Source organism: Nycticebus coucang, chromosome 11 (assembly GCF_027406575.1).
Source record: "Nycticebus coucang isolate mNycCou1 chromosome 11, mNycCou1.pri, whole genome shotgun sequence".
Lineage (NCBI taxonomy): Eukaryota > Metazoa > Chordata > Mammalia > Primates > Lorisidae > Nycticebus > Nycticebus coucang.
In genome coordinates this window covers 112,515,196-112,540,100 of record NC_069790.1, presented here as the reverse complement: position 1 = coordinate 112,540,100, position 24,905 = coordinate 112,515,196, and the positions used below count along the sequence as shown (strand labels likewise).

The following is a 24,905-nucleotide window of genomic DNA, read 5'->3' as shown; positions in this document are numbered from 1 at the left end:
CTTAGGCTTCCTTCACTACTCTTTCTTTCCTATCACTCCACTGAGAATCTTCCCAGAGAACTCTGACCACTCTTGAACCACTTACTCCATGGTGTCTATTGACAAAACTCCTCTCTCTCTCTGCTAGATTGTAAGCTCTTTGAGGAAATAGACTGTATTATGCTTCTTACCTACACTGGGTCCTCTAAAAATAAATGGAAGATTGGTTGGTATTGTGACCATAGAAAGACCCACAGCTGGACAACTGAGCATATGAATTTGTCTACAGCTCAGACAAGAAGCTTAGAATCTCCTAGTAGACTTGGCAGCCAAACTCAGCAAGTACTGAAGAGACCCCCTGGCAGTGACTGTGCTGCAGTCAGGATCACAGATGGCATTACATCATCTTCAGTACCTCAAGCTGAACTTGCAGGAAGCAGAGATAATACCAATCTCCGAAAGCAACATTCTGGCACCAGAGTTTACCAGGGGTACCCCTGCCCCAGTCCTGGCTTTAGTGACATGATTGATGTAATGGGAAACCAATCGCAGAAAGAAGACAACTATTCCCTATTTGAGACCTTCTTTGCCATCCTCAGTTTAAAATGTCAACAAGATTCCTCTCTACTCACATATAACAGAACAGCCTGTGTTTCATTAGAACAAGGAGGGCAGGGGAGTTTCTTTAGCAAGAGCAGCAGCAAGGAGATTTGAATATGTTTAAACAGTAAATGGGGACATTCTTATATTAGGAAATAGTAGTAAATAATCACACAAAAATAGAGCCAGTTGGCGTAATGGAAAGGACAGACTAAACCCAAAAGATCAGATTCCTAGTCTTATCTCTGCCATTGGCTGAACTATAAGATATTTATCTCTTGGGACCTTGATCTTCTCATATTTAAAGTGTACAGGTGGGGTTCTAGAGCCTTCCAGTTCCAATATTCTCTAAGAACTTTTGTCTACCCAAGGTTTATTTGTGGCCAATAGCAAATAGTTAACTGGCATCAATAGTTTGAAGACGACAACTGGCAAAACATTTATTTCTGCTTTCTGGTAACGTTAAACTCTTGTTCTTTTTCACCAATAACTACAAAATTGAGGACATACACAGCCTGTGAGCTAATTCTATCACATACACGTGAGTCCTTTTTCTCTAGCAGCTGAATGGAAGGGGAGCAGAGCTTGGTGACTTGGGTCCCTCTTTCCCCACAACTTACTTACTTTGGGAGTAGAGGGGCTGTCACCATGAAGCAGCGTGCTCCTTTTCTCTAGTTGCGTGGGTGTCTCAGGACATTTGAGAGGCAGGGACACTGAAGTCCTCAAACTGTGATCTGGGCTTTCTTTGTCTTTATCCTGAGATGCGTCGAGTTCACCTATGTTACTAAAGGGAATCCTGGACGGTGAGAACGTTGCAAGTTTACGTATGTTACTACAGGGAGTCCTGGGTGGCGAGAGCATTGCCTCCGAGTACTGAGCTTTATCCTTCCTCAGGCTTTGGTTCTGGGCCTCCCTGCTCTCTGGTGTTGTCTTCTGCTCTTCTCTCTCAGTCTCTTCCTCACCACAGGAAAAGTTTAATTTCTGATTCAGTTCTTTGTTATTATCTTTGTCATCCATCTCAGCAGCAGAGGCAAGACGTTCTATCAGAAGGAAGCACTATGAATCTACAGGAGGAGAAAAGAATTTAACCTAGCAAGCCTCACAGTCCCAGCCTGGCTTTCCCTCTGTAAACTAACTACAAGACTCAGCGTGTTCTCCCTTAAGTACCACGGACAGACCTCAGCTTGTCCATATTCCCATTCTGATTAAAGAAAGCTCCAGTAACTCTCTGAGCAGTTATATTCAATTTATGTGTAGAACTTTTCTGGATACCCTGCAGAGTGTCCCTGAACCCATGTGTTATAGAATACTAGTTAAAAAAGTTGTATTTTTTTTTTAATTTAGCATAACTTTGAAAATATACCTATTAGCCAATTTGGGAACAAGCTCATTATTGTAAAGAAATTATTTTCAGTCTTTTAGACCTGCCATTTATAAATATCACCTGCTTCTACCTTCTCTTCCCCACCCACCGAGTGGCTAACGGCAGGTAATTAGAATTTAGCATCACCTGGTTATCATAATGATCCCCAGACAGACTATAACATATCTTGGCTGGAGTTCATGTCCCTGATGGAGACACACCTTAGATCTTTGCCAAATACACCTGCCCCGATTCCGGCATCCTCCCTCTCCCAGCTATTAGCAGTTACAGCTTCTAGAGAATGGAACAAAATTTTAAACTGACAAAAGAAAGACTAGAACAATCAGCAACATATAGAAGCAGACATATAAAAGCAGTCACTTTATAGTAAATGATTTTGGCAAAAATACCTTATTCTGAAAAAAGCTTGTTTTTCTTACTGTTTAGTTAGCTTTAATATACATTACTTAATTTCTTTCTCAGAGAAGCCCCAATGGGAAGGATAAAAAAATTTTTTTCTCTTTATTTCAGTTTAATTTCAGGGTACAGGGAAATAGGTTTCAATGGTTGAACTTGTTAGGTAGCGTCCCTCTTATAATGTTGTCCCACCCTCAAGATGTGTGCCATACACCCTACCATTGTGCCCCTAAATGCCCACCAACCCAGGAATGGATTAACAAGCTGTGGTATATGTATACCATGGAATACTATTCTGCTATAAAAGGTGGAAACTTTACATCTTTTGTATTGACCTGGATGGAGTTAGAACACATTCTTCTTGGTAAACTATCACAAGAATGGAGAAGCAAGTATCCAATGTATTCAAAACATTGGAAAAAACATTTTTTTGGAGAAAAACTGAACTATCATATGACCAACAATCCCTCTTCTGGGTATACAGCCAAAGGCAATAAAATCCTTATTTTAAAAAGATACTTGCATCCCCATGTTCATTGCAGCAATATTCACAATAGCCAACATATGGAATCAAGCTAAGTGACCATCAGTGGCTGAACGGAGGGAAAAACTGTGGTACACACACACACACACACACACACACACAATGGAGTATTATTCAGCCAGAAAAAAAGAAATGCTACCATTTGTGACAATATGGATGAAACTGGAGAACATTATTAAGTGAGATAAGCCAGGCACAGAAAGATAAATCCTATGTGATGTCATGTATATGTGGAATCTAGAAAATGTGAACTGATGGAAACAGAGAGTAGAATGGTGATGACCAGGGTCTGGAAGGGTGGAAGAAATGGGGAAATGTTGGTCAAAGGGTACAAAGGCTCAGTTATATGATGAATAAGTTCTGGGGATATAATGAACAGCATGGATGGGCATGGATGCATCAATTTGTGACAATTATTACACAATGGATAGTTATATCAAATAAAAAAGAAAAACCCCACTGACATCATGTGAGATGCAGTCCATAAAAAGGGAAAATGAGGTGGAGAAAGAGGGCCAAATAGAAACCTCTAGTGCTCATTCCTCCACATGAACACCAAATTCAACAGATATCCAAGCCAGCAAGCACCTTCAGAAGAACCAAAACTCAGGTGAGCTATTATACTACCTGGACGTAACATTACATCAAGGGAAGAGGCACTGAAGAGGGAAGAAACAACAATCTTTCATTGTCTATGCCACCTCTCACCTCTAAGCAAAGGAACTGTGGGGTTTTTCATGGAAATTCATAGCCACCCTGGCACAGGGGAACACAGCACAGGGCAGAATTCTACCAGTACCCATGGAGGGAGCATTTAGACCTGTCCAGCTAGAAGGAAATCTTCCATCCTAAAACCTGAGTTCTGGCTAGCCACACTACCAGCTGACAATAAGTAGCATGGAGCTTGGGCTAAATTATTAAGGTAGTCAGGGACACAAAGGCTGCAGTTCTTGAGCAATTCCTGTGGCTGGCTGGGAGCCCATGGACCTGGGGTGGACATGACCTAGTTAGACACTAGCAGCTGCAGCCAAGGCAGTGTGTCACCCCTCCCCCAACTACAGGTAGCATGGCTCAGGGAGAGTCTTCTTCCACTTAAGGAAAGGAAATAGAAGAGCTCAGAGGACTTCATTTTGCAAGCTGAGTTCCAGCCAAGCCACAACAAAATAAAGTACCAAGCAGAATCCCAAAGCCCCTCAGTCCAAGCCTTAGTTCCTGGATGGCATTTCTGGATCTACCCTGGGCCAGAAGGAAACATGATGCCTTGAAAGGAAGGAATAAGTCCTGGCAAAATTCACCACCTGCTAACTAAAGACCCTTTGGGTTTTGAATAGATGTTAGATATAGCCAGGCAGTGACCATGGGCTTTGGGTGAGACCGAGCTAGCTTCAGGTATGACCATGAGAGACTGCCCACATCACTCCTCCCCCAACTCCAGTAGCCCAGCACAGAGAATGAGGGAATAAGGTGAGAGATTTTGCCTAGTAATCCCAAGAATTAGCCCCTATCTCATCCAAGTCCACGAAGGTGGTATTACCAGGCGTCTATAAGAGTCATTACTGGTCTTGGGGCATCCTCAGTACTAACATAGCTGTGGTGACCAAATGCCTGGATCACAACACTCAATTCTTTTGGAAGGCTTAAAAAGCCTTCTCAAGAAGGATGGGTTCAAACAAGCCCAGACTGTGAAGATTAAAATAAATACTTAGCTCTTCAATTCCCAGACATCGGTGAACATCCACAAGCATCAGGAACATCCAGGAAGACATGACCTCACCAAACCAACCAAGGGTACCAATGGCCAATCCTGGAGTGATGGAGATAATTGACCTTGCAGAAAAGGAATTCAAAATAGCTGTCCTGAAGAAGTTCAGTGAACTCAGGACAACATGGGGAAGGAATCCAGAAGCCTAGTAGAGAAATTTAACAAAAAGACTGAAATTTTTAAAAAATCATGCAGAGATTCTAGAGCTTAAGAATTCAGTTGACAAACTGAGAAATGCATCAGAGTCTCAACAGCTGAGTTGACCAAGCAGAAGAAGGACTTTGTGAGCTTTGAGACAGACTATTTGAAAATACACAGAAGGGAAAAAAAAAAGAAATAAGAATGAAGTATGTCTACCAGATCTAGGAAATAGCTTCAACAGGGGAAATATAAGAGTTATAGGCCTTAAATTAGAGGAGGTAGAAAGAGAGATTGGGGTAGAAAGTTTATTCAAAGAAAGAATAACAAAAAACTTTTCAAACCTGGAGAAAATATCAATATTCAGGTACAAAAGGTCATAGAACACCAAGCAGATTTAACCTAAGTAAGAATAGCTAAAGGCCCTCAATAATCAAACTCCCAAAGGGGACAGATAAAGAAAAAATCCTGAGAGAAGCAAGAAAAAAAAAAATAACATACCAAGGAGCTCCAGTACCTGTGGCAGCAGACTTCTCAGTGGAAACCTTATAAGCCAAGGTGGAGTGGCATGGACTATTCAAAGTGCTGAAAGAAAAAAAAATACCTTAGCCTAGAATATTATACCCTGCAAAAATATTATTCAAGCATGAAGGGTAAAAACTTTCTCAGACAAACGAAAGTTGAGGGATTTCATCAACACAAGATCTAATAAGAAATGCTAAAAATGACTTCTTCGATCTGAAAGAAAAAGACATTAATGAATAAGAAATCATCTGAAGGTGTGTAACTCACTTGTAACAGCAAGTACACAGAAGGAGAATACTCTATTGCTGTAATTACAGTGTATAAACCACTTATATCTTGAGTAGGACAAAACAACTACAACACTCTTTGAGAGATAGATAGTAAAAGCTATGGATAAAAACAACAAAAAGTTAAAAAGCAGGGGTTGGATGGAGTTGAAGGGTAGCACTTCTGTTAGATTTCACTTTGCTTGTTTGTAAGCAAGAGTTTTCATATGTTTAAAATAATTGCTTATAAAATGTTTTTTGCAAGCCTCATGATAATCTCAATTGAAGAAACCCACAACAGATACACAAAAAATAAAAAGCAAAAAATTAAAACAACTACTAGAGAAAATAATCAAAAAAGTAATCCCATTTACAATAGCTACAAATAAAATAAAATACCTAGGAATAAACTTAACCAAAGAAGTGAAAGGTCTCTATGCTAAAAACCATAAAACACTGATAAAAAAAATTAAAGGGGATACAAAAAAATGGAAGATATACCCATGTTCATAGATTGGAAGAATCAATATTGTTAAAATGTCCATACTACCCAAAGCAATGTACAGATTCAATGCAATCCCCATCAAAATATCAATGCCCTTCTTCACAGAAATAGAGAAATGATCCTAAAATTTATAGGAAGCACAAACAACCCAGAATAGCTATAGCCACCTTAGCAAAAAAAAAAAACTAGAGGAGTCACATTATCTGACTTAATTGGAATGGTAGTAACAAAAACAGCATGATCCTGGCATAAAAAACAGACACATCGACCAATGGAACAGAACAGAGAACCCGGAAATATACATAGCCACACTTCTTTGGTGTAGTTATCATCAAGAAAGTTGTCAAGAACATGTGTGTATAGGGAGAAAGGAAAGTTTTTGCAATAAATGGTTCTGAGAAAATTGTATGTACATATGCAAAAGAATGAAAGTAGGCCCTTATCACCCACCATATACAAAAATAAAATAAAAATGGATTAAATAATTAAATCTAAGACTTGAAAACCATTAAACTGCTAAAAGAAAATATTGGGGTTGCTTCAGGACATTGGTCTGAGTAAGGACTTGTTGAGTAATACCCACAAAGCACAGGCAACCAAAGCAAAATGGGCAAATGGGGTCACACTGAGCTACAAAGCTTCTGCACGGCCAAGGAAATGATCAAAAGAGTGAAGAGACAACCCATAGAATGAGAGAAAATATCTGCAAACTACCCATTTGACAAGGGATTAAAAATTAAAACATACAAGTAGCTCCAACAACACAGTAAAAAAAAGATCAATTAAAAATGGGCAAAATATCTGGATGGACATTTCTATTTTTTTTTTGTCTTTGTGTGCAGTCTTTATTTCAAATATTTGTTAAAACAACATCGTTATTCCTCAGATGTGCAAAGATCACCCTTTGCAAAAACTTGTACTGAACTATGTACAGAACTGAACTATGTACAGAACTTTACAGACCAGAGGCAATGCTTTAGCTGAAGTCTGACTGCTGACCAGAAAATGGAGTTCTGAGGGGACTTGGAACAAAATGAAACCAGGTAGAGAAGGGGAAGGTGCCCATGAGGATCAAACTTCAGCTGCCATCAAGGCATATCTTGTGGTGGCCACAGATTATAGGTTCAGGTGCAGCACAGGATTCCAATTGTCTACTCGGCTACACCCCTGGCTGAGGTGCCATGAGATCAATGTCACTCAAATTCCTGGCCAGCCAAACTCCCGCAGCAAAGAGTCCCAAATTGAGGATCAAGTTCCTCTGGAAATCATTTCTATCGGTGGCAAAACGATAGACACCCCGAAGCCAATCTCCCACGTTGTCCGGAATTTCGGGAGCTTCATCTGCCGAGCCAGCAGCATTCACGGAAACCGCGCTGGAAGCCATGGTAATACCTTTAGGCTCCACACAGGCCTTGCAGGACCTGGATGGACATTTCTTAAAAGAAGACATACAAATGATAATGTTCAACCTCATTAGTCATCAGAGAAATGCAAATCCAACTACAATGAGATTATCGCATCCCAGTTAACAATGGCTTTTATCAAAAAGACAGGCTATAGTGAATGCTAGTGAGGATGTTGAGAAAGGAGAACCCTCAAACACTGTTGATGAGAACATAAATTAGTGTAGCCACTATTGAGAACAGCATGGAGAACTACCAAATAGAACTACCGTGTGACTTGGCAATCCCACTGCTTGGTATGTATCCAAAGGAGGGGAATTCAGTATATTGAAAAGATAATTGCACTCCTATGTTTATTGCAGCACTATACAAAGTAGCCAAAACATGGATTCAACCTATGTGTCATGCCTATCAGTGGATGAATAGATAAAGAAATTGTGGTATATATATACACATGGAATATTATATAGTCATAAAAAATTGAAATCCTGCCATTTCTAACAACATGGATGGAACTGGAGAACATTATGTTAAGTGAAATAAACCAAGCACAGGACAAATCTTGTATGTTCTCCCTCACATATGAGAGCTAACTATTTAAAACAATTGATCTCATGGAGACAGAGTAGAATGATGATTATCAGAGTTTGGGAAGGGCAGTGAGGACAGGGATGGAGATGGGTGCAAAATGGAGTTAGATAGACTGGATAATATTTGATAGCACAACCAAGTGACTATAATTAACAATAAGTTAAGGTGTACTTTAAAATAAATAAAAGAGTGGAACTGGAATGTTGCTAACACAAAGAAATGTTAAATGCCTGAAGTGATAGATACCCCAGTTACCCTGATTTGACTAATTTGCATTGTATTCCTGTATCAAAACATCTTATGTACCCTATGATCATAATACAACTATTATGTACTCATTATTTTAAAAATTATTAAAAATGAAAATGATTCAGCTCAGTGCCTGTGGCTCAAGTGGCGAAGGTGCCAGCCACATACACCTGAGCTGGCTGGTTTGAATCCAGCCCGTGACTGCCAAACAACAGTTACAGCTGCAACCAAAAAAAAAAAAACAAAAAAATAGCTGGGCATTGTGGCGGGCACCTGTAGTCCCAGCTACTTGGGAGGAGGAGGCAGAAGAATCACATGAGCCCAGGAGTTGGAAGTTGCTGTGAGCTGTGATGCCACAGCACTCTACCAAGGGCGACAGCTTGAGGCTCTGTCTGAAAGAAAGGAAAGGAAAGGGGAGGGGAAGGAAAGGGGAGGGAAAGGGGAGGGGAGGGGAGGAAGGGGAGGGGAGGGGAGTGAAGGGCAGGGCAGGGAAGGGCAGGGCAGGGCAGGGCAGGGCAGGGCAGGGCAGGGAAGGGAAGGGAAGGGAAGGGAAATGATTCACACAAGCCCCTTAGTCCCCACTCTCTGGGGAACCTGACATGAGGAATTATTTCCATGATAAAAATGGGCCTGAACAGAGAAGGGTGCTGAGGAAGCAAGGCAGCTTGTTGCCGTTGAAAGAAATTTACTTTCCCTTCTTCTTACAGACTTTGATTTACCAATCGCCTGTCATCCCGCTTCCCTTTTCTCTCTATTCATCAATCCCTAAATCACATCTTCTCTCTCACTCCTTCCCCATTTCCAACCAGAATTCCTGAAGAGGTTAAGCCCAGGGAAAACTGATTGGGAAGAGTTGAAAGTGCACTTCAGCTAAAAGCTTTCTTCTGGTTTGGCACTTTTCAGGTAGACACACTACTTACTCCTTCCTTTTCCCTTCCCTACATCCTCCCTCCCACACAAACTGTCCCAGATAATTGAACATCAGATGGCGGATAAAATACTGCTCATTGCATACAATACTCCACTGCTCACCTTGATCAGAGATTCAGCATCCTACAGGGACTAATGCAAATAGAGTCATCAAAGGGGAGAAAGGAGTTGTAGGACTGAGTTTCTCTTTACAAGTCAACAGGCCAGGCGTTATGGTTCCTTTTCATCAGCCTTGGTGTTTGGTTTCTCCCTCAAATTCCATGGCTGGTGAAGTCGGCCTCTCCAAGCCAGCTGGAGCCTGGATTTGCTCTCCGCAAAGCAGGACCTGATCTGAAGCACTGAGTGCATTGCTGGCCTGGAGGCAGGTTTATTGGGTGTTACCCAGGTACAGCAGGTTATTATTTTACTATCACCCTCTGCCTTTCCTCTTAATTCTCAATAACCCTTATTTGTGACTACATTGTTTGCCTAGGGAGGCAACTATGCCACCGTGGGTCGTTTAGATGTCATGTTATCAGCAGAGGTCCTATCAGGAATTTGCACCATTTACCTTTCCATTTATTGTCACTCAGAAGATAATGCTTCTGGCTAAGGTCAGAAAAAGAAGGTATCACTGCAAGTACAAAAAAGATATTCCTTATTTTGAAATTATGGTAATGAGAATTGGGCTGTTGTGAATCTTGATGACCCGGGAAAATCCCTGAAAGTGCACTACTGCCTCTGGCCTCACTACTTTTTTTTTTTAATTTCAGAATATCAGGTACACGTGTTTTGTTTACATACTTGGGGCCAGAACTTATCGATCAACACTTAAGTGCACATGTAGAAATAAATCTCAATGAAAATCAGGCTGGGGAGAGGGGGAAGGAAAGTAACCCTCCCAGGCCTCTAGCACATTGGTCATGGACTCTAAACAAACTCGAGAGAAAAAGAAGTTGGTCTTCCTCAGAAGAATGCTCTCTGTAGAAGCAACAAAGCAGCAAATGGTTTTCTTAGACAAGGGCCTGTGACCCTCGTCAAGAGCTTGAGGAATCGCCGGGGAGTCAGTGGAGAATGAGAGGGTGAGGCAATCACATCTGCAAGGTCTTGCCAGTGATAACAGTGTGCACTTTCTTATCTTTTCTTAGCGCCACTTCTCATCCCAACTGCAAGTCCTGCCTCAGCTATAGGGGGAATCTGCAGTAACTCGAAGAAGACAGAATATGTTCATTACTAACAGATGATCACCAGCTCCTTGGACAAATCAACCAACAGCGGTGACTCTGAGCAGGTACAGATTAGCCAGGCTGCATGGGCTCCACTGGAGCAAGGGGGCTCCAGTGCTGCTGACTCCTAAGAATTCTCTTCCTATGACAAGGATGGTCAGCAAAGCCAGGAATCTTAAAGGGAACCTTCTTCTTACCTCCTCCCCCTCCTGCCAAGAGAGTGTACAGAAGCAGACACCAGGCAGCTGCAGGAAATCCCATGATGAGCATAAAAATCATTAACAATACTCGGTATTTGTCCATCACATTTCTAATTTCAAAGTGTCCATAAACTACATCTGATGAGTAGCATTGCCAGCAGAAAATAATCCTAGAAAAAAATTATGCTCTGGGTAATTTAAAGCCTGGAGGTCATTTTAAAGCCTAGGAGTCTGTTATTAATACTTTTCTTCTCTGTGTTTAAGTTTTTCTTATGGAAATGTTCAAACATACCAAAAGTTGGGAAAATAGTTTTATGAGCCCTAATGTACCCATAACTTAGTTTCCAAAATTATGTACAGTCTTAGCCAGGCATGGTGGTTCATGCTTATAATTACAGTACTTTGGGAGGCTAAGGCAAGAGGATAGCTTGGGGCCAGGAGTTTGAGACCAGCTAGGGAATATAGCAAGATCCTGTTCTAAAAAAAAAAAAAAATTATCTGGGCATGGGAGTAGTCCTAGCTACTCCACAGGCTGAAGCAAGATCTCTTGAGTTCAGGAGTTCAAGGTTAAAGTGAGCTGTGTTCATACCACTGCACTCCAGCCTGGGCAATGGAATGAGACTATCTCTCTTTAAAAAATATATGTATGGTATTGCTTTGTTTTGTTTTGTTCTGTTTTGTTTGTGACAGAGCACCGAGTGCTGTGGCGTCACAGCTCACAGCAACCTCAAACTCTTGGTCTCAAGCGATTCTCTTGCCTCAGCTTCCCAAGTAGATATATATGGTTTTGTAATCTCGTTTCATTCATGTTTGCAACTCAGGTCAGGGGGAGTGCTGGGGTATTTTAAAGCAAATCAGTAATAACATATTTCACCCATGAATACTTTGTTGTCATTAGTAAAAATCCCTAGGTTAACCATTAATTTGAAATCTATTGCAGACCTACCTGATGAATAAATAAAAGAGATTTTATTTTTTTTTTTATTTATTTATTTTTTTTTTTGTAGAGACAGAGTCTCACTTTATGGCCCTCGGTAGAGTGCCGTGGCCTCACACAGCTCACAGCAACCTCCAACTCCCAGGCTTAAGCGATTCTCTTGCCTCAGCCTCCCGAGTAGCTGGGACTACAGGTGCCCGCCACAACACCCGGCTATTTTTCGGTTGCAGTTTGGCCGGGGCTGGGTTTGAACCCGTCACCCTCGGTATATGGGGCCGGCGCCTTACCGACTGAGCCACAGGCGCCACCCAATAAAAGAGATTTTAATGACTTGCTTCTCTCATTTGCTAAAACTAGAGGGTCTTCATCAGAATGGCTGTGTCAGTTGTCTACTCAGACAACATAGTATTCTCAGAATGAGAACAGGTTTCTAGGCCAGGTGCAGTGGCTCACACCCATAATCCTAATACTCTGGGAGGCTGAGGCAGGAGGATCCCTTGAACTTAGGAATTCGAGACCAGCCTGAGCAAGAGTGAGACTCCATCTTTACTGGGAATAGAAAAATTAGCCAGATGTAATGGCAGGCAAATGTAGACCCAGCTACTCAGGAGGCTGAAGCAGGAGGATTACTTGAGTCCAGGAGTTTGAGATTGCTATGAGCTAGGCTGATGCCACAACACTCTAGCCTGAGCAGAAGAGTGACAGGAAAGGAAAGGGGAGGAGAGGGGAGGGATGGGAGGAGAGGAGAATAGGAACGATTTCTGACCTGACATCCTAAGAATTTAGAGATTGGTGATGTTCTGCCTATGTTTTAGGGAGATGTTTTTTTTTTTTTTTAATGATGTAAAGACTCACTAGACTGACCTTTTCTCTATTAGCCACAGTTGGGCTGTGGTCATTCCTAGATTTCCTAAATTAGAGCAGATACTTAGTGGTCTACGTGACCTCCAAGCCTAGCTCTGAGGCCACAGAGATCAGCTCCATCTCTCACTCTGTGTATGTGTGCGTGTTTGTCTGTCTCTCTATCCCTGCATCACACACACACACACATACACACACACACACGTTCTCTCTCCCTATGCCTAGGAATGAGTTCTGGAAGTCACCAGTACTTGGTCAAACATTTCCAGTCACTTCTTTATTCTTCTGACTCAATTAAAAAGCAAAGAAAGAAATATTTTGATGATTTTTTTGGACTGTGATAAGAAAGAATTAAATCTTTTTCACAGGAGGAAACCACCAGCAACTCTGAAGACAGAGCGTGAGTAGGGGTGGGTCTAGAGGGCAAGATAGTTGCTGCTCAGTGTATATCCTGTGTGCAATTTGATTATTTATCTTTTACCATGAGTATATACTTATTACAATGTTTAAAATAATGTTTAAACATGTAATCAAATAAATGAAGAAGTACATAAACTGGTTCACAAAATCCTTGAATCACTGTGCTCACTTCTCTTCCTTTCCTGACACCCATACCCTGCAGGCTTCTGGGCTCACTGTCCCACACTTTTCTCTATGTACACTCACTTTCTTGGAATAACATACAACCTATAGGGTGAAACACCACGTGTGAGCTGGTAGCCTCTGCATTGATATCACAACCGTCTCTTGCACTTCATCTTTGCAACTACCCTGTCAAATTGGCCTCTGGATGTCTAATGGGGACCTTGGTCATAACATGCCCAAACTATCCTACCACATCTATTTCTACTGCAATCTTCTGAAATATCAGCAAATGGATACAAGTGAGTACCACTTTCTCCACAACCATGCCTCCAATCCATGAGAAATCCTTTCCGTTCTATCCTTCTCTCTTCCCTGGGGCAGCACCCTCCTCCTCTGGGCATGCCCTGCTCTCACCCTCCTCTCACCCTGGCTTTCTTTCTACACCTAGTAACCAGTGAAGTAAGCCAGATCCTGTACTCAAATCCTACAGTCGCCCCATTCGCTGGGCCTGTAGAGCCAGCCCCACAGGGCCACACGACACACTCCTAACCTGTGCAGCTCCTGCCCTCTTCCCCCTCAGACATTCTGCTTCAGTCTCCTCGTTGTTCCTCCAGATACCAAGTCTTTTCTGGCCCAGGACCCTTGCTCCTGTTGGTGTGCTTTTATCCCATGCTTGTTCCATCCCTTCCTCCAGGTATTTGCTCAAAGCAATGGTCTTCCCTGACAACCCTAAATAGTCTCCATCACTCATTCACGGACCCATTATCCTGCATCATGTCCCTTCACAGCATTTACCCTTACAACATGTATCTAATGGTTGATTTTTAAAATTGCCTGCCTCAGACGAATGGCTAACAAACATATGAAAAAATGCTTATCGTTCCAGAAATGCAAATCAAAACCACCCCGAATATCACATAACCCCAGTGAGAACAGCCCACATCACGAAGTCCCAAAGCTAAAGATGCTGGCATGATGTGGAGAGAAGAGAATACCTTTACACTGCTGGTGGGGCTGCAAACTAATATAGCCTTTTTGGAAGGAAGTATGGAGAATCCTCAAAGAACTCAAATTAGACCTTCCATTTGATCCCACAATCCCTCTACCAGGCATCTACCCAGAAGAAAAAAAATAATTTTATAATAAGGACATTTGCACTAGATTGTTGATCGCATCTCAATGTACAATTGCCAAGATGTGGAAAACAACCTAAATGCCCATCAACCCAGGAATGCATTAACAAACTGTGGTATATATATACCATGGAAAAGTATCCAGCCATAAAAAAGATGGGAGACTTTACATCTTTTGTATTAACCTGGATGGAGTTGAAACACATTCTTCTTAGTAAAGTATCATAAGAGTGGAAAAGCAAGTATCGAGTGTACTTAATTCTAATATGAAGCCAGTAGATGATCTAATACACACCCACATAAGAGAAAACCCCAATTCAGTTCAAGATGGAGGAAGGGAATAAAGGGAGGGGAGAGAATGGAGGAGGGAAGGGGTTGGGTGTGCTCCCACTTAATGGGCACAATGTAAGGGTATATGGCACACCCTCTGGGTGTGGCCACTAGAACAGGGACTCTTCCCAATAAATGCAAACATTGTAACCTAGTTGTTTATACCCTCACATTTATCTGAAATTAAAAAAGTACTAACTTCAAAATAAATACAATTGCCTGACTCCCCCGAACACACCCAATAGAATCTAAATCCATGAGGACAAGGGATTAACTCTTCTCTGATGCTTTATTTCCATTACCTGGATCAAGGACTAGCACTCAGTAAATATCTGCAGAGTGAATCACACATGCTATGTATTCTATCTATCCCCAAATGGGCAGCACTGCAGAATGGATACCTTCAATGAGGTTGACACCTTTTAATTTTCGATCATTTTTTGAACTCCTATACCATGTCTGGTCCAACCTAAGTATAACCTCTATGGTAGTGATTTATTTAAACCTGAGCCACACCAACAACCATCTGCAGCAACAGATGATTTGGAAGGTGTAAAGGAAATATTAGTGCATACATGGCTGACATGATCAATAGTGTGGTATCATGTTTAAACTAGATGTTAGGAAGTTGTGAGATACTTGAGATGCCACAGTGATATCCCAGGATGTCTCTGGATGCCCTGGGTTTTGGGTCCTCTCCGTATCTGACTGTAGAACTTCAGTTCACAAGGCACATAAGGATGAAGATACCTCTTAGACAACTAGGAAGACTTTCTTCATCTCATCCATTCACATTCTTAATTTCAGTAAATATCTATCTTTCATACAATTTGAATTTTAAGATACCACATTTTTTTGAAACTACAGGTATAATGTGTTAAAGTTCACATGGAAAATTAATAGTCAAAGAATATCTGTTGTTTTTTTTTTTAAAGAGAGTAAGACTCTGTTTTTACAAAAAATAAAATAAAAATTAGCCAGCTGTGGTGGTATGTCCCTGTAGGCCTAGCTACGTGGGAGGCTGAGCCAAGAGAATCACCTGAGCACAGGAGTTTGAGACTATAGTGAGCTCTGATCTTGTCACTGTGCTCCAGCCTCGGTGACAGAGTAAGACCCTGACTCTAAAAAAATTAATTGAAAAACTAATAAAACAGTCCAGGCATGGTAGTTCATGCCTGTAATCCTAGGATTCTGGGAGGCTGAGGCAGGAGAATTTCTTGAGCTCCACAAGTTCTCAGACCTACCTAAGCAAGAGCAAGACCCCACCTCTACTAAAAATAGAGAAATTACCAGGCATCATGGCATGCACCTGTAGTCCCTGCTGCTCAGGAAGCTTGAGGCAAGAGGATTGCTTGAGCCCAGGAGTTTGAAGTTGCTGTGAGGTATGATGATATCACTGTACTCTACCTGGGGTGACAGAGCAAGACTCCATCTCGAAAATAAATAAATAAAATAATTAAATAGTGTGGTACTAGTATAAGAACATACAGGTCAATAGCAAAGGATACATAGATTGGTAAATACCAGTAATTTAATATTGTACTTTAAATTAAATTTAAGGGAGAATTACAAATCATAGGAAGTGAAAGAACTATTCAATAAGTGGTTGTTGGCTCAAGCTGCTAAGGTGCCAGCCACATACACCTGAGCTGGCAGGTTTGAATCCAGCCCGGGCCCGCCAAACAACATGATGGCTGCAACCAAAAAATAGCCGAGCGCTGTGGCGGGTGCCTGTAGTCCCAGCTACTTGGGAGGCAGAGGCAGAGGCAGGAGAATCGCTTGAGCCCAGGAGTTGGAGGTTGCTGTGAGCTGTGATGCCACAGCACTCTACCCAGGGTGACAGCTTGAGGATCTGTCTCAAAAAAAAAAAAAAAAAAAGCCAATACTTCTGGAAGTAAAAATCATTGTACAAAAATAAATTCTATTTCCAAATAAAGGCAATCAATAGTTAGGAAACAGATTTAAAAAAATAAGTGGTTGTTGTGATTATTGATTAACTATTCAATGAAAAATTTTGAGCCTCACTTCATATCACATATCAACATAAGCATTGAATACATTAAGAAATTAAATGTAGAAAAGCAGTTTATAAATAACCAGAAGAAAATAAAAGTGAATGTTGATCAAATTTCTGGGTGAGGCTCAATTTTCTAAATGTCAAAGCAACATAAAATATCACAGAAAGAATACACATGTTTAACTGCATACAATTTATATAACAAATAAGGGGCACTGAAAACACACAACACACTGGGAATAATATTTACAAGTATTATGCCAGACAAAAGATGGATACGCTTATGGATGAAGAACACGTGCAAGTTCATCATCAGAGGATGGAGCCCCCAGAGAATACGTGAGCAAAGGGCAGCGTGGACAGGCAGTGCACTGAAGAGGAACTGCAAATTGCCAACATATATTTTGAAAATGTGATAGATTCAATTACAAAGCATAAACATAAAACAAAAAGCTATTTTCATCTGACAAATTGGCAGAAATAATTTTAAGTGGCAATAGCTAATTTAGACAATGGTGAAATAAAATTGATACTCATCTGCACTTTAGGCAGCACAATTGAGAGTGCTTTAACCCAGTGTTGCCACATCCAGCAATCTTTCATAAAGTCAGCAGTCTGAATGGCTGACAGCATTTGCTCAGCCTGTCACCCCTCATTCTATATTTCACTCTCACCTAATAGCTGCCTTCACTGCCAGGCTATGAGCCTGATGAGAAGGGACATTTCTGTCTTCTTCTTGGCTGTCCCAGTGCCTCGTGCAGCATTTAGTATCACAGAGCCTAGTAAAAATGAAATGTGGTCAAAAATGTAGGCACAACAAAAAGGGAAGGGCTTGACTATCCAATAGTGAGCAACGGCTAAGTAAATTAATCAAAAATACATACAACAGGGACTTTAAGAATGACATATAAAAAGTTTCTAATAGGATGGCAAAATGTTCATGTTCTGCTCTTAACAGAAAAAAAGAACACAAAATTGATGCAGAGCATAATTTCAACATGGAAACATAAAAAAGAAAACTATCTAATCTATCACCTATTTCAAGATAAATAATCATCCCTTGGTATCTGTAAAGGATTGATTCCAGGCCCCCGTGGATAGCAAAATTTGTGGATACTCAAGTAAGTACCTGATATAAAATGGTGTAGTATTTGCATATAACCTACATACACCCTCCTGTATACTTTCATTCCTAGATGATTTACAATACCTAATACAGTGTAAAAGCTATGTAAAAGTTGTGCTGTATTGTTTAGGGAATAATGAAAGAAAAAGCCTGTGTACCTTCAATACAGACTTAACTACTGTAGGCGTAAAAATATAGAAATTGTCAGCAACAATATAATGTTTTCTGGAAAATTTTTTTGAACTGGACGGATCCTCCAAACAGATCTTTCAGACCTTTCCAATATTTTTAACCTGCAGTTGGTAGAATCTGTGGATGCAGAACCCCCAGAACTATTAATACATAGTGCCAACCATGCCATTCCATTTACATGTCACTCAGAGTAGAAAATCCCCAAGATATGAAGTCTAATAGGAAATCCCATATAAGACCATAGTGAATAAACTTCCTATACAGAGAGGTCCAGGTAAGGAAACTTTCTTGACTCAACTTTGTCACTAGGTGGAAGGAGAAAAATAAACCTTGCTTAAGAACTTGAACTACTGGCCAATGCTGAAGCAAGTTTGAATGACTACCAGTGTGGTCAAAAGAACCTCGATAGAGAATTTAACTCAAAGCAGTCTCAGGTTGGTGGTACTTCCAGATGGCTGAGAAAAGCAAATAAAAATCTCTCTGAGAACTAGAGACCAGCAGCAATTGTGAGATCATAATTTTTTTTATATTTTATATAAGATATATTCAGTATTTGAGAATGTAAAATAAATTTATTTAATTGATAAATACTTGTTAAGCACCTATTATGCAAAGCACTAGAAATATAAAGATAGACACAGTGGCTGGTGAGCTAATGTGTACATGTAAGTTAAGACTACAGTTTGGAAATTTAGCTTTTCTTTTTAAATGGCAAACTGGGAGGAAAATTAGGAGTTTATTTCCTGGTGTGTGTGTGATATATATATATATACATATATAATACTCAAGCAATATGTATGTATATGTACAATATATACATATGTGTGTATATATATACATATATATATACATATAGCCTGTGGGTATTAAATTAGGAGGTGCTGGATATGGAAGGTCGATATTCCCACAAGAGATCAAAGAAAAGAAATCCCTCAGGGGAGAAAGACAAGTCCACCAGCCCTAAAGCTGATGGCTTTGGAAATGATTCAGTATTTTCTATGAGTCTCCATTTTATATTTACAAGTAAAATTTTGAATGCTGAACCTCAGGAGCTTTGGCTGTGGACTGGTCTCACAAAGTAGCGAGCTCTGTTGTCAGGCCTGGAGTAGTCTGAGTATAACCCAGTCTGGAGCACCTTGAATGAGATGGATAGTGCCCTGCCCTGGCTCCTCATCCATCTCCTAGCTGTCTACGGGAGAGAGGGTTAGATGGTCACTTACTTGTGGTTGGAAGGAGGGGGAGAGGTTAAACTAAATGTATAAATGATGAAAACGGTGCCTATTCTTTAGGGTAAAATGCTGCATAAATACATTCTTTGTTGTTACATTGCAGATTTCAAACTAGAAGTGGCAGCCTTTGGCAGCCATTCATGATCTCCTTGGATGGGGCTAAATAACATTTATCGTTGCATCTCTGGCCTAGGGCACATGGATCTTCCGAAAACCCTTTGAAGTATCACCGCACACCTCAACTCACTGGGTCTTTCTGAGAACAAAGTGTAGGGTCCTCCTAAACCTTGGATGAATTGTGTATCTGAACAATTCTCCTGCCACTTTTCCATATTATTTTAACAACTATTTCTATTCCTTATACACACCTACTCCCAAAGTTACTTAGCTATCAGATTTACCCCAGGGATTGAGCCTTTCAAATTTTATTTTTAAATATTTTTTAAATGTAAAATTGCCGACTCCTAGAAAACTGCGAATTCGGTTTCCAAACCCATGGGTGTTAGGCCTTCCTTTTCCTGACCTTTTGTGGGAATATTCCTGCCTCCCCGCCCCCAAATCACTCCAGCATTTCCTAATACCCTCAAGTTGTATATGTATATTTGTATATTTAATACCAGGACATAAACTCATAATTTTCCTCTCAGTCTGCCATAGAAACAGGCAACATTTTCACCCTAACCCTGCAGCCCTTTCAGTCATTACGTGTATGTTCCGAACACCCGGGGAGCCAGGGCTCCTCTGCCTCACTTGCTTAGAAGCAGCTTCTGCCACACATTCAGGATTATGTAATACATATGTCATGGTCCACTGGACTGGGGACATTAAGACATAATGGCGACATAAACACAGAGGGACAGCTAGTTACACACAGACCTAGGTGAGAAGGCACCTCTGCCCACGCACAGGTAGGAGGACTCGGGATGCGCGTCCTGGCCCCACCCTCTCCCACCCACGTAGGTGCACCGTGGTCTGCAAAGCCGCGCGGTCCCCGAAGCCCGTCCCGCGGCCGCCGTCCCCGGCTGGGTGGGAAAGGCGCTGGGCCGGAGCGCCGGGTGAGCAGCCCGGGCGCCGCGGCAGGTGGCCCGGGACAGCGCGGGCCCGGGCGGGAGGGCGCCGGCGGGCGCGGCCGGGCGAGGGGAGTTCCCGCAGGCTGCCCCGCCCCGCCGCTCGCGTCCGCCCGCCCGCCCGCATCTCCTCCTCGCCTCGCCATGGTGGAGCAGGGAGACGCGGCGCCGCTGCTGCGCTGGGCCGAGAGCCCCGCCGTCTCCCTGCCGCAGGCCCCACGGCCGCAGGCGGGAGGCCGGGGCCGGGGCGGAGGTGGGGGCGCCCGGGCGGCCGCCGAGCCGCGCAGGAGGCGGGAGCCCGAGGAGCCGGCTTCCTCCGAGGTGCTGCTACAGCCCGGACGCCTGGAGCTGGGCGACGTGGAGGAGGACCAAGTGGTGGCCGTGTTCGTGGTCACCTTCGACCCCCGTTCGGGTGAGAGCTGCGCCGGGGCCAGGGGGCCGGGGCTGGGGCGCACAGGTCGGGCCGCCCCGGAACCTGGGGCGCGGGGGAGGGGCTCGCTGCGCGCGCATCCGCGCCCCCACTTCGCACCCCTCTTCGGCGCGGGACCCAACTCCTGCTCCTGCTCTGCGCGGGGTCCTGGTTCTCCGGCTGGGGGACCGGCGCATTCCAGCCCCCTCCCGGGGGCTTTGTTCCCCGCGCCGAGACCCTCCTCTGCTCCGCGTCTCGGCGCCCGGGTCCTCTCCCTCCCCGCAGTCGGGCAGTTGGCCACGTCGGCTTTTGTTTTCTTTTGGTGCTTGGCTGGAAGGTTCTCCCAGCTGAGAGGAGGAAGGTCCGGCAGGTGAACGCCCCCTCAGAACGCCCTGAGCTTCCTCGGCTCGCGTTGCCCGCCCGGGCTCCCCGTCGCCCCAGGGTAACTTTCCCAGTGGCCAAGTTCACTTTCTCTGACGGCATTATTTTGAGGAATTAATGAGGCGATTGGTAAGGCATGGGGCTGAGGGATTCAGTTAGAGGAGAGAAACTGCCGGCAGTAGGCTCTTTCTGGGAAGTTTGGAGCATTAAAGGCTCATCGCACACGACTTTTAGCCTGACTTACAGTGAAGAGGTGTGCCTTTTAATAAATAGTTGGAGAGTCTGTGTGGGATAAAAAGTGAAAGAAAGAACATCCTCAGCGGGTCGCCTGAGAGCTGGTCCGCCGCTGTGTGTTGCAGGAAAGAGGTGTTCCTGCCGGAGTCAGGGCCCGGGCCTGGGGACCCGGGTGCGTCCGCCCTCGGCATCTCCAATAAAGCTGCGGCGCTGTGCGCTGCCGATTCTGAAGGCAAATACTTGCTGCCTTTTTAGGGGTTCCCTCCTGGTCCTCCGAGCCTGACGGTAGAACCATTCAGAAGAATAGAGGGGGTGGGGACGTGGAGCAGGAGAAAGGTTCCATCTGGACATCAGGAGAGGGCATTCCCATGTGGCAGAAGATAATGCAACTTTGGTCAAGGATTCTCTCAGCTGGCAAGACCCAGGAAATGTGGTTTGCACTGAGTTGAAGCCAAAGAGTTTGTGGCGAGAACTCAGGACTTTCTGGCTCTACAGACAAAGGTCTGTACCTTTGCCCCCTTCCAATGGCTTTTAGACTGTTTTGTCTGTGATACACTGTTTGAAATTAATTCTGCGTCAAACTGATATGCTTACATACATATGGTACCTATGTAGCTGAAACAGAAGTCTCATGAAACAATGCTGGTTCCTTCTACATGTAATGCTTACTGGCATTTCTTTTTTTTTTTTCCTTCTTTTTTCTTTTCTTTTTTTTCCCTCACATTTGGTAAGATACCAATACAGGTAGGTTGGGGGAAAACAATTGGTCTTTTTTGATCAAAGTAACCCATAATGCTAGACAAAAGTAGATACTTTGTAACAAAGTATATTTCCTGAGCCGTACCCCATCCTTTTCAAGTCAATAGATGGAGGGTATGATTCCTCCTGGGAAGTATTGAAGAGTATAACTAGAAGAAAAGGAAAAGGGCACATTAACAGAATCTGATTTAGCAGTGGTAGTTCTAGTGGTAGAATCTAGGAGAGGGGAGGGCAGAAGAAAGTCCTTTACTAAGAACAGAGAGAGCTGACGAAATTGATAGTTGATCAGTTGTTGATAGTCATCAATTGATAAAAGCAATGAAGGGCGAGGACCCTAAGCCGTGCCTTGTCAGTCCTGGCTAGTGAGCATGTGTGTATGGAGCGAGTGTGTGTAATGGGTTTCCAACTGAGGCTAGTGTATAAGGGAGGGACTGTAACTGATAATTGGATGCTTTGTATAGGCATTTTACCATAATGCCTGGTGTAGTCTTATCACCACTCTGTGATTTCATCCTTTATAACCAATTTATAAATAGGGAAACACACCAAGTGTGGTTAAGTACTTTGGAAATTTTAACAAGCTAATGAATGCTTGACTCTAAGGCCCATTGTCTTTCTGGAATTTTATACAGCCTGGACCTCTGCTCCCCGACATCTTATCAGTACTTATCAGGGATATGGGAGAAGGAGAAGGGGAGGGAGAGGAGAGCGAGCACTGGAGAGTGCCAATGGGAGCATTTATAACTTTGTTTCTTTCTTGGGGGAGGGGGAAGCAGTTTTTTGTCTCTTTTTTTTTTGTCATATGTTCTAATCCTAACTGGCACATTGCATTCTGTAAAAATATTATAATTGTACTTATATAAAATAAAATTAATATGGTACATTTCTTAGAAGTAAAGATGGAATGAATGCTACGGAGCTCCCTAGGGCCTGAGAACTTAGCAGTAGGGCAGGACCCTCAGAGGATGGCTGGTGTGCCCCTGGTGTGGTAGCTGAGGAAGTCATGGTCCAGTGAAGTGAACTGAGGCCCACGGTGCCCCGGGGAGCTGGAGACCAGAATCATGTCTCCTGATTTTTGTCCAGTGTCTTCCCCACTCTACTCCTGAGACCAACTGCTGTGTCCCGATTTAATATTAGTCAATTGAGACTTTTGCCCTTTCTTAGCCTGTGTAACCAAAAGGAGTAAAGTGAATGTTGGCTTCTTTGCAAAATCAGAGCATTCCCAGAAATTATTATATGGGAGTTTCTCTGGCTGGCTTAACTGCGTAGCCCCTCCCCCGCGTCTCTCTCACCTGTATGGTCAGTTTCCATTCCCAGGAGCTCCTCCTTCCCCACTACTCCAACTTTTCCCCAGCCACTTACTGCCCAGGACACAGGCATTCTGTACGTTTTCCCACCTATGTGGGAGACTACATATGGCCAAATCAGTGTGTGCATGAGAGACAGATGGGGAAGGACAGAACCCACAGCTGTGGTGCACCTCTGAGGAGTGGATGGACATAATTGTTAGAATGTGTGTTTTGGGGATGTATGCAGTGATTCTCTAATGTATAGGAATAAGAGAGTCATCTTTTTTCACTTTCAGATACAAGTTTTAGAAATCTGGGTTCCATAGGAAGAATCAGAGAAGGTAAAGGCATAAACCTTATTTTCCCTGGACTCATGAATTGAAAATTATAGTTGTTGGGTCTACAAATGACATGCGGATTGGGGCTTCAGATTCAAGGTGAAGCTTGTACACACACTCAGGCTTCTTCTAGAGCAGGGAGTCCTAGGATGGTGGTGCTGGCCAAGTGGGCTACAAAGCTGCTATTGAAACCAGGCCCAGATGTGCACTCTGCAAACTGGATGGAAGAAGCAGGCAGCCAGAGTATTCCTTTTTCATTGTATTCAACCCCATGATTTAGAACCTTGATTTTAATTTTTATTTTTTTCCTTGGGTTTCTAGTAAAATTTTCCTTTCTCGGCTTAAGGAGTGTTGTCACATTGGGGAATCCCCAAGCCCTTTGTGGCAGAAGCTGTCTGCCTGTGTCTAAGGATTTGTGGGTGGGCTGGAGGCTGATAAACTTTTGGACCTACAGTGTCTGGATACCTGTGACTCTGCCTCATGAGACTATTTCTTTATAAAAGATTCATTTTTACAAACTGCTACACTTTTACCAAAAGTTTTCCTGTGGATGTTTTCCTGTGCTGTGTGTGTTTGTATTGGAATGGCTTGGAGTGGGTGGAGTGCAGTGAGGGGCAGATCACCTGCTGAGGTTTTCAAGATGTTTCTTCTTGATTAGGAATGAGTTTCTCTCGATCTCTAAGCAGTGCCCAAATAACATCTAAACACCTGTTTAATTCAGTGCATCTAAATGCTTCTATATTTATGTCAAATGGGTATATTTAAAATCACTCACATACAGTAATTTTAATCTCTGTAGATTCCCTGTATAGTCCACAAAACATAAGCATGTCTTTGAAACAATGGACGTGTTGGGAGCCTGTAAGATGAAGGCTTAGTCTAGTGTCTAAGGCATAATTAGGAGTATTGTCCAGGTCATCTGACTCATGGCAAATAGTAAATGGCTCTAGCAATGGGTGGGAAAGTGACAGAGAAGAATGAGAATGGAAAATTTGGAGGCTTTTGAGATGCAAAGGGCAGTCCTAACAGTGGCCAGCTCAAACGCAGGCAAAGTTTTGATATCTGGCAAGAATGATAGAAAGATTAACTGTGTCACGTCACTGTCCTTTCTCGTTTTCAGTCAGATGCCAGTGGAATATAGTTATGGTTAATTTGATTAGTCCTTCCCTGGCCGAATCTTTCCCAGGCTGTTGGTGACTCACCTGCTTGTGGTTTTCAGGGAGAAGTCAGTTTGTGGCCATCTGTTGTGAATTCAGTTTCTTCTCTTGAAAATCTATGAAGAAGAAAGTAGGAGGGATAATTGTAATCCCCATCACCTCCTGAATGCCCCCTGTGTGCCAA

General features: G+C 42.8%; 3 protein-coding genes and 1 long non-coding RNA gene across 17 annotated transcripts in view; 2 read left to right on the top strand and 2 right to left on the bottom strand.

Moving 5' to 3' along the window:
* The window catches only part of LOC128598198 (uncharacterized), a 39,955-nt gene extending 26,974 nt beyond the window's left edge, over window positions 1-12,981 (top strand). For 2 of the 3 annotated variants that reach the window (XR_008383596.1, XR_008383598.1), the window contains exon 3: window positions 1,605-2,040. This is a non-coding gene — a long non-coding RNA (uncharacterized LOC128598198). Of the gene's footprint in view, window positions 1-1,604; window positions 2,041-10,399; window positions 10,543-12,843 lie in introns of those variants that run through there. The other variant, XR_008383597.1, reaches the window with a different exon arrangement.
* The window catches only part of WEE2 (WEE2 oocyte meiosis inhibiting kinase), a 37,520-nt gene extending 20,208 nt beyond the window's left edge, over window positions 1-17,312 (bottom strand). Inside the window, exons 1-5 of one of the 8 annotated variants that reach the window (XM_053608522.1) lie at window positions 17,215-17,251; window positions 15,833-15,930; window positions 5,305-5,388; window positions 2,090-4,810; window positions 1,204-1,643 (exon numbers count right to left, since the gene is read on the bottom strand). In XM_053608522.1, coding sequence (XP_053464497.1) covers window positions 1,204-1,596 — 393 coding nt within the window. In that variant the 5' untranslated portion in view covers window positions 1,597-1,643; window positions 2,090-4,810; window positions 5,305-5,388; window positions 15,833-15,930; window positions 17,215-17,251. Of the gene's footprint in view, window positions 1-1,203; window positions 1,644-2,089; window positions 4,811-5,304; window positions 5,389-15,813; window positions 15,931-17,214 lie in introns of those variants that run through there. The other 7 variants (XM_053608521.1, XM_053608525.1, XM_053608519.1 and 4 more) reach the window with 7 other exon arrangements.
* LOC128598197 (mitochondrial import receptor subunit TOM6 homolog) lies at window positions 7,043-7,519 on the bottom strand. The gene has a single exon (XM_053608539.1). The coding sequence runs from the start codon at window positions 7,481-7,483 to the stop codon at window positions 7,259-7,261; it is 225 nt and encodes a 74-aa protein (XP_053464514.1). The 5' UTR covers window positions 7,484-7,519; the 3' UTR covers window positions 7,043-7,258.
* Window positions 17,313-20,120: 2,808 nt separating the features above from the next.
* Window positions 20,121-24,905, top strand: part of DENND11 (DENN domain containing 11) — a 35,067-nt gene continuing 30,282 nt past the window's right edge. Inside the window, exon 1 of one of the 5 annotated variants that reach the window (XM_053608531.1) lies at window positions 20,121-20,566. In XM_053608531.1, the coding sequence (XP_053464506.1) occupies window positions 20,299-20,566 (268 nt within the window). In that variant the 5' untranslated portion in view covers window positions 20,121-20,298. Of the gene's footprint in view, window positions 20,567-20,914; window positions 20,934-23,547; window positions 23,568-24,905 lie in introns of those variants that run through there. The other 4 variants (XM_053608529.1, XM_053608528.1, XM_053608532.1 and 1 more) reach the window with 4 other exon arrangements.

What these genes read in the sequence shown, in the direction of transcription:
- LOC128598197 (XM_053608539.1), bottom strand. Translation starts at nt 7,483, where the DNA reads ATGGCTTCCAGCGCGGTTTCCGTGAATGCTGCTGGCTCGGCAGATGAA.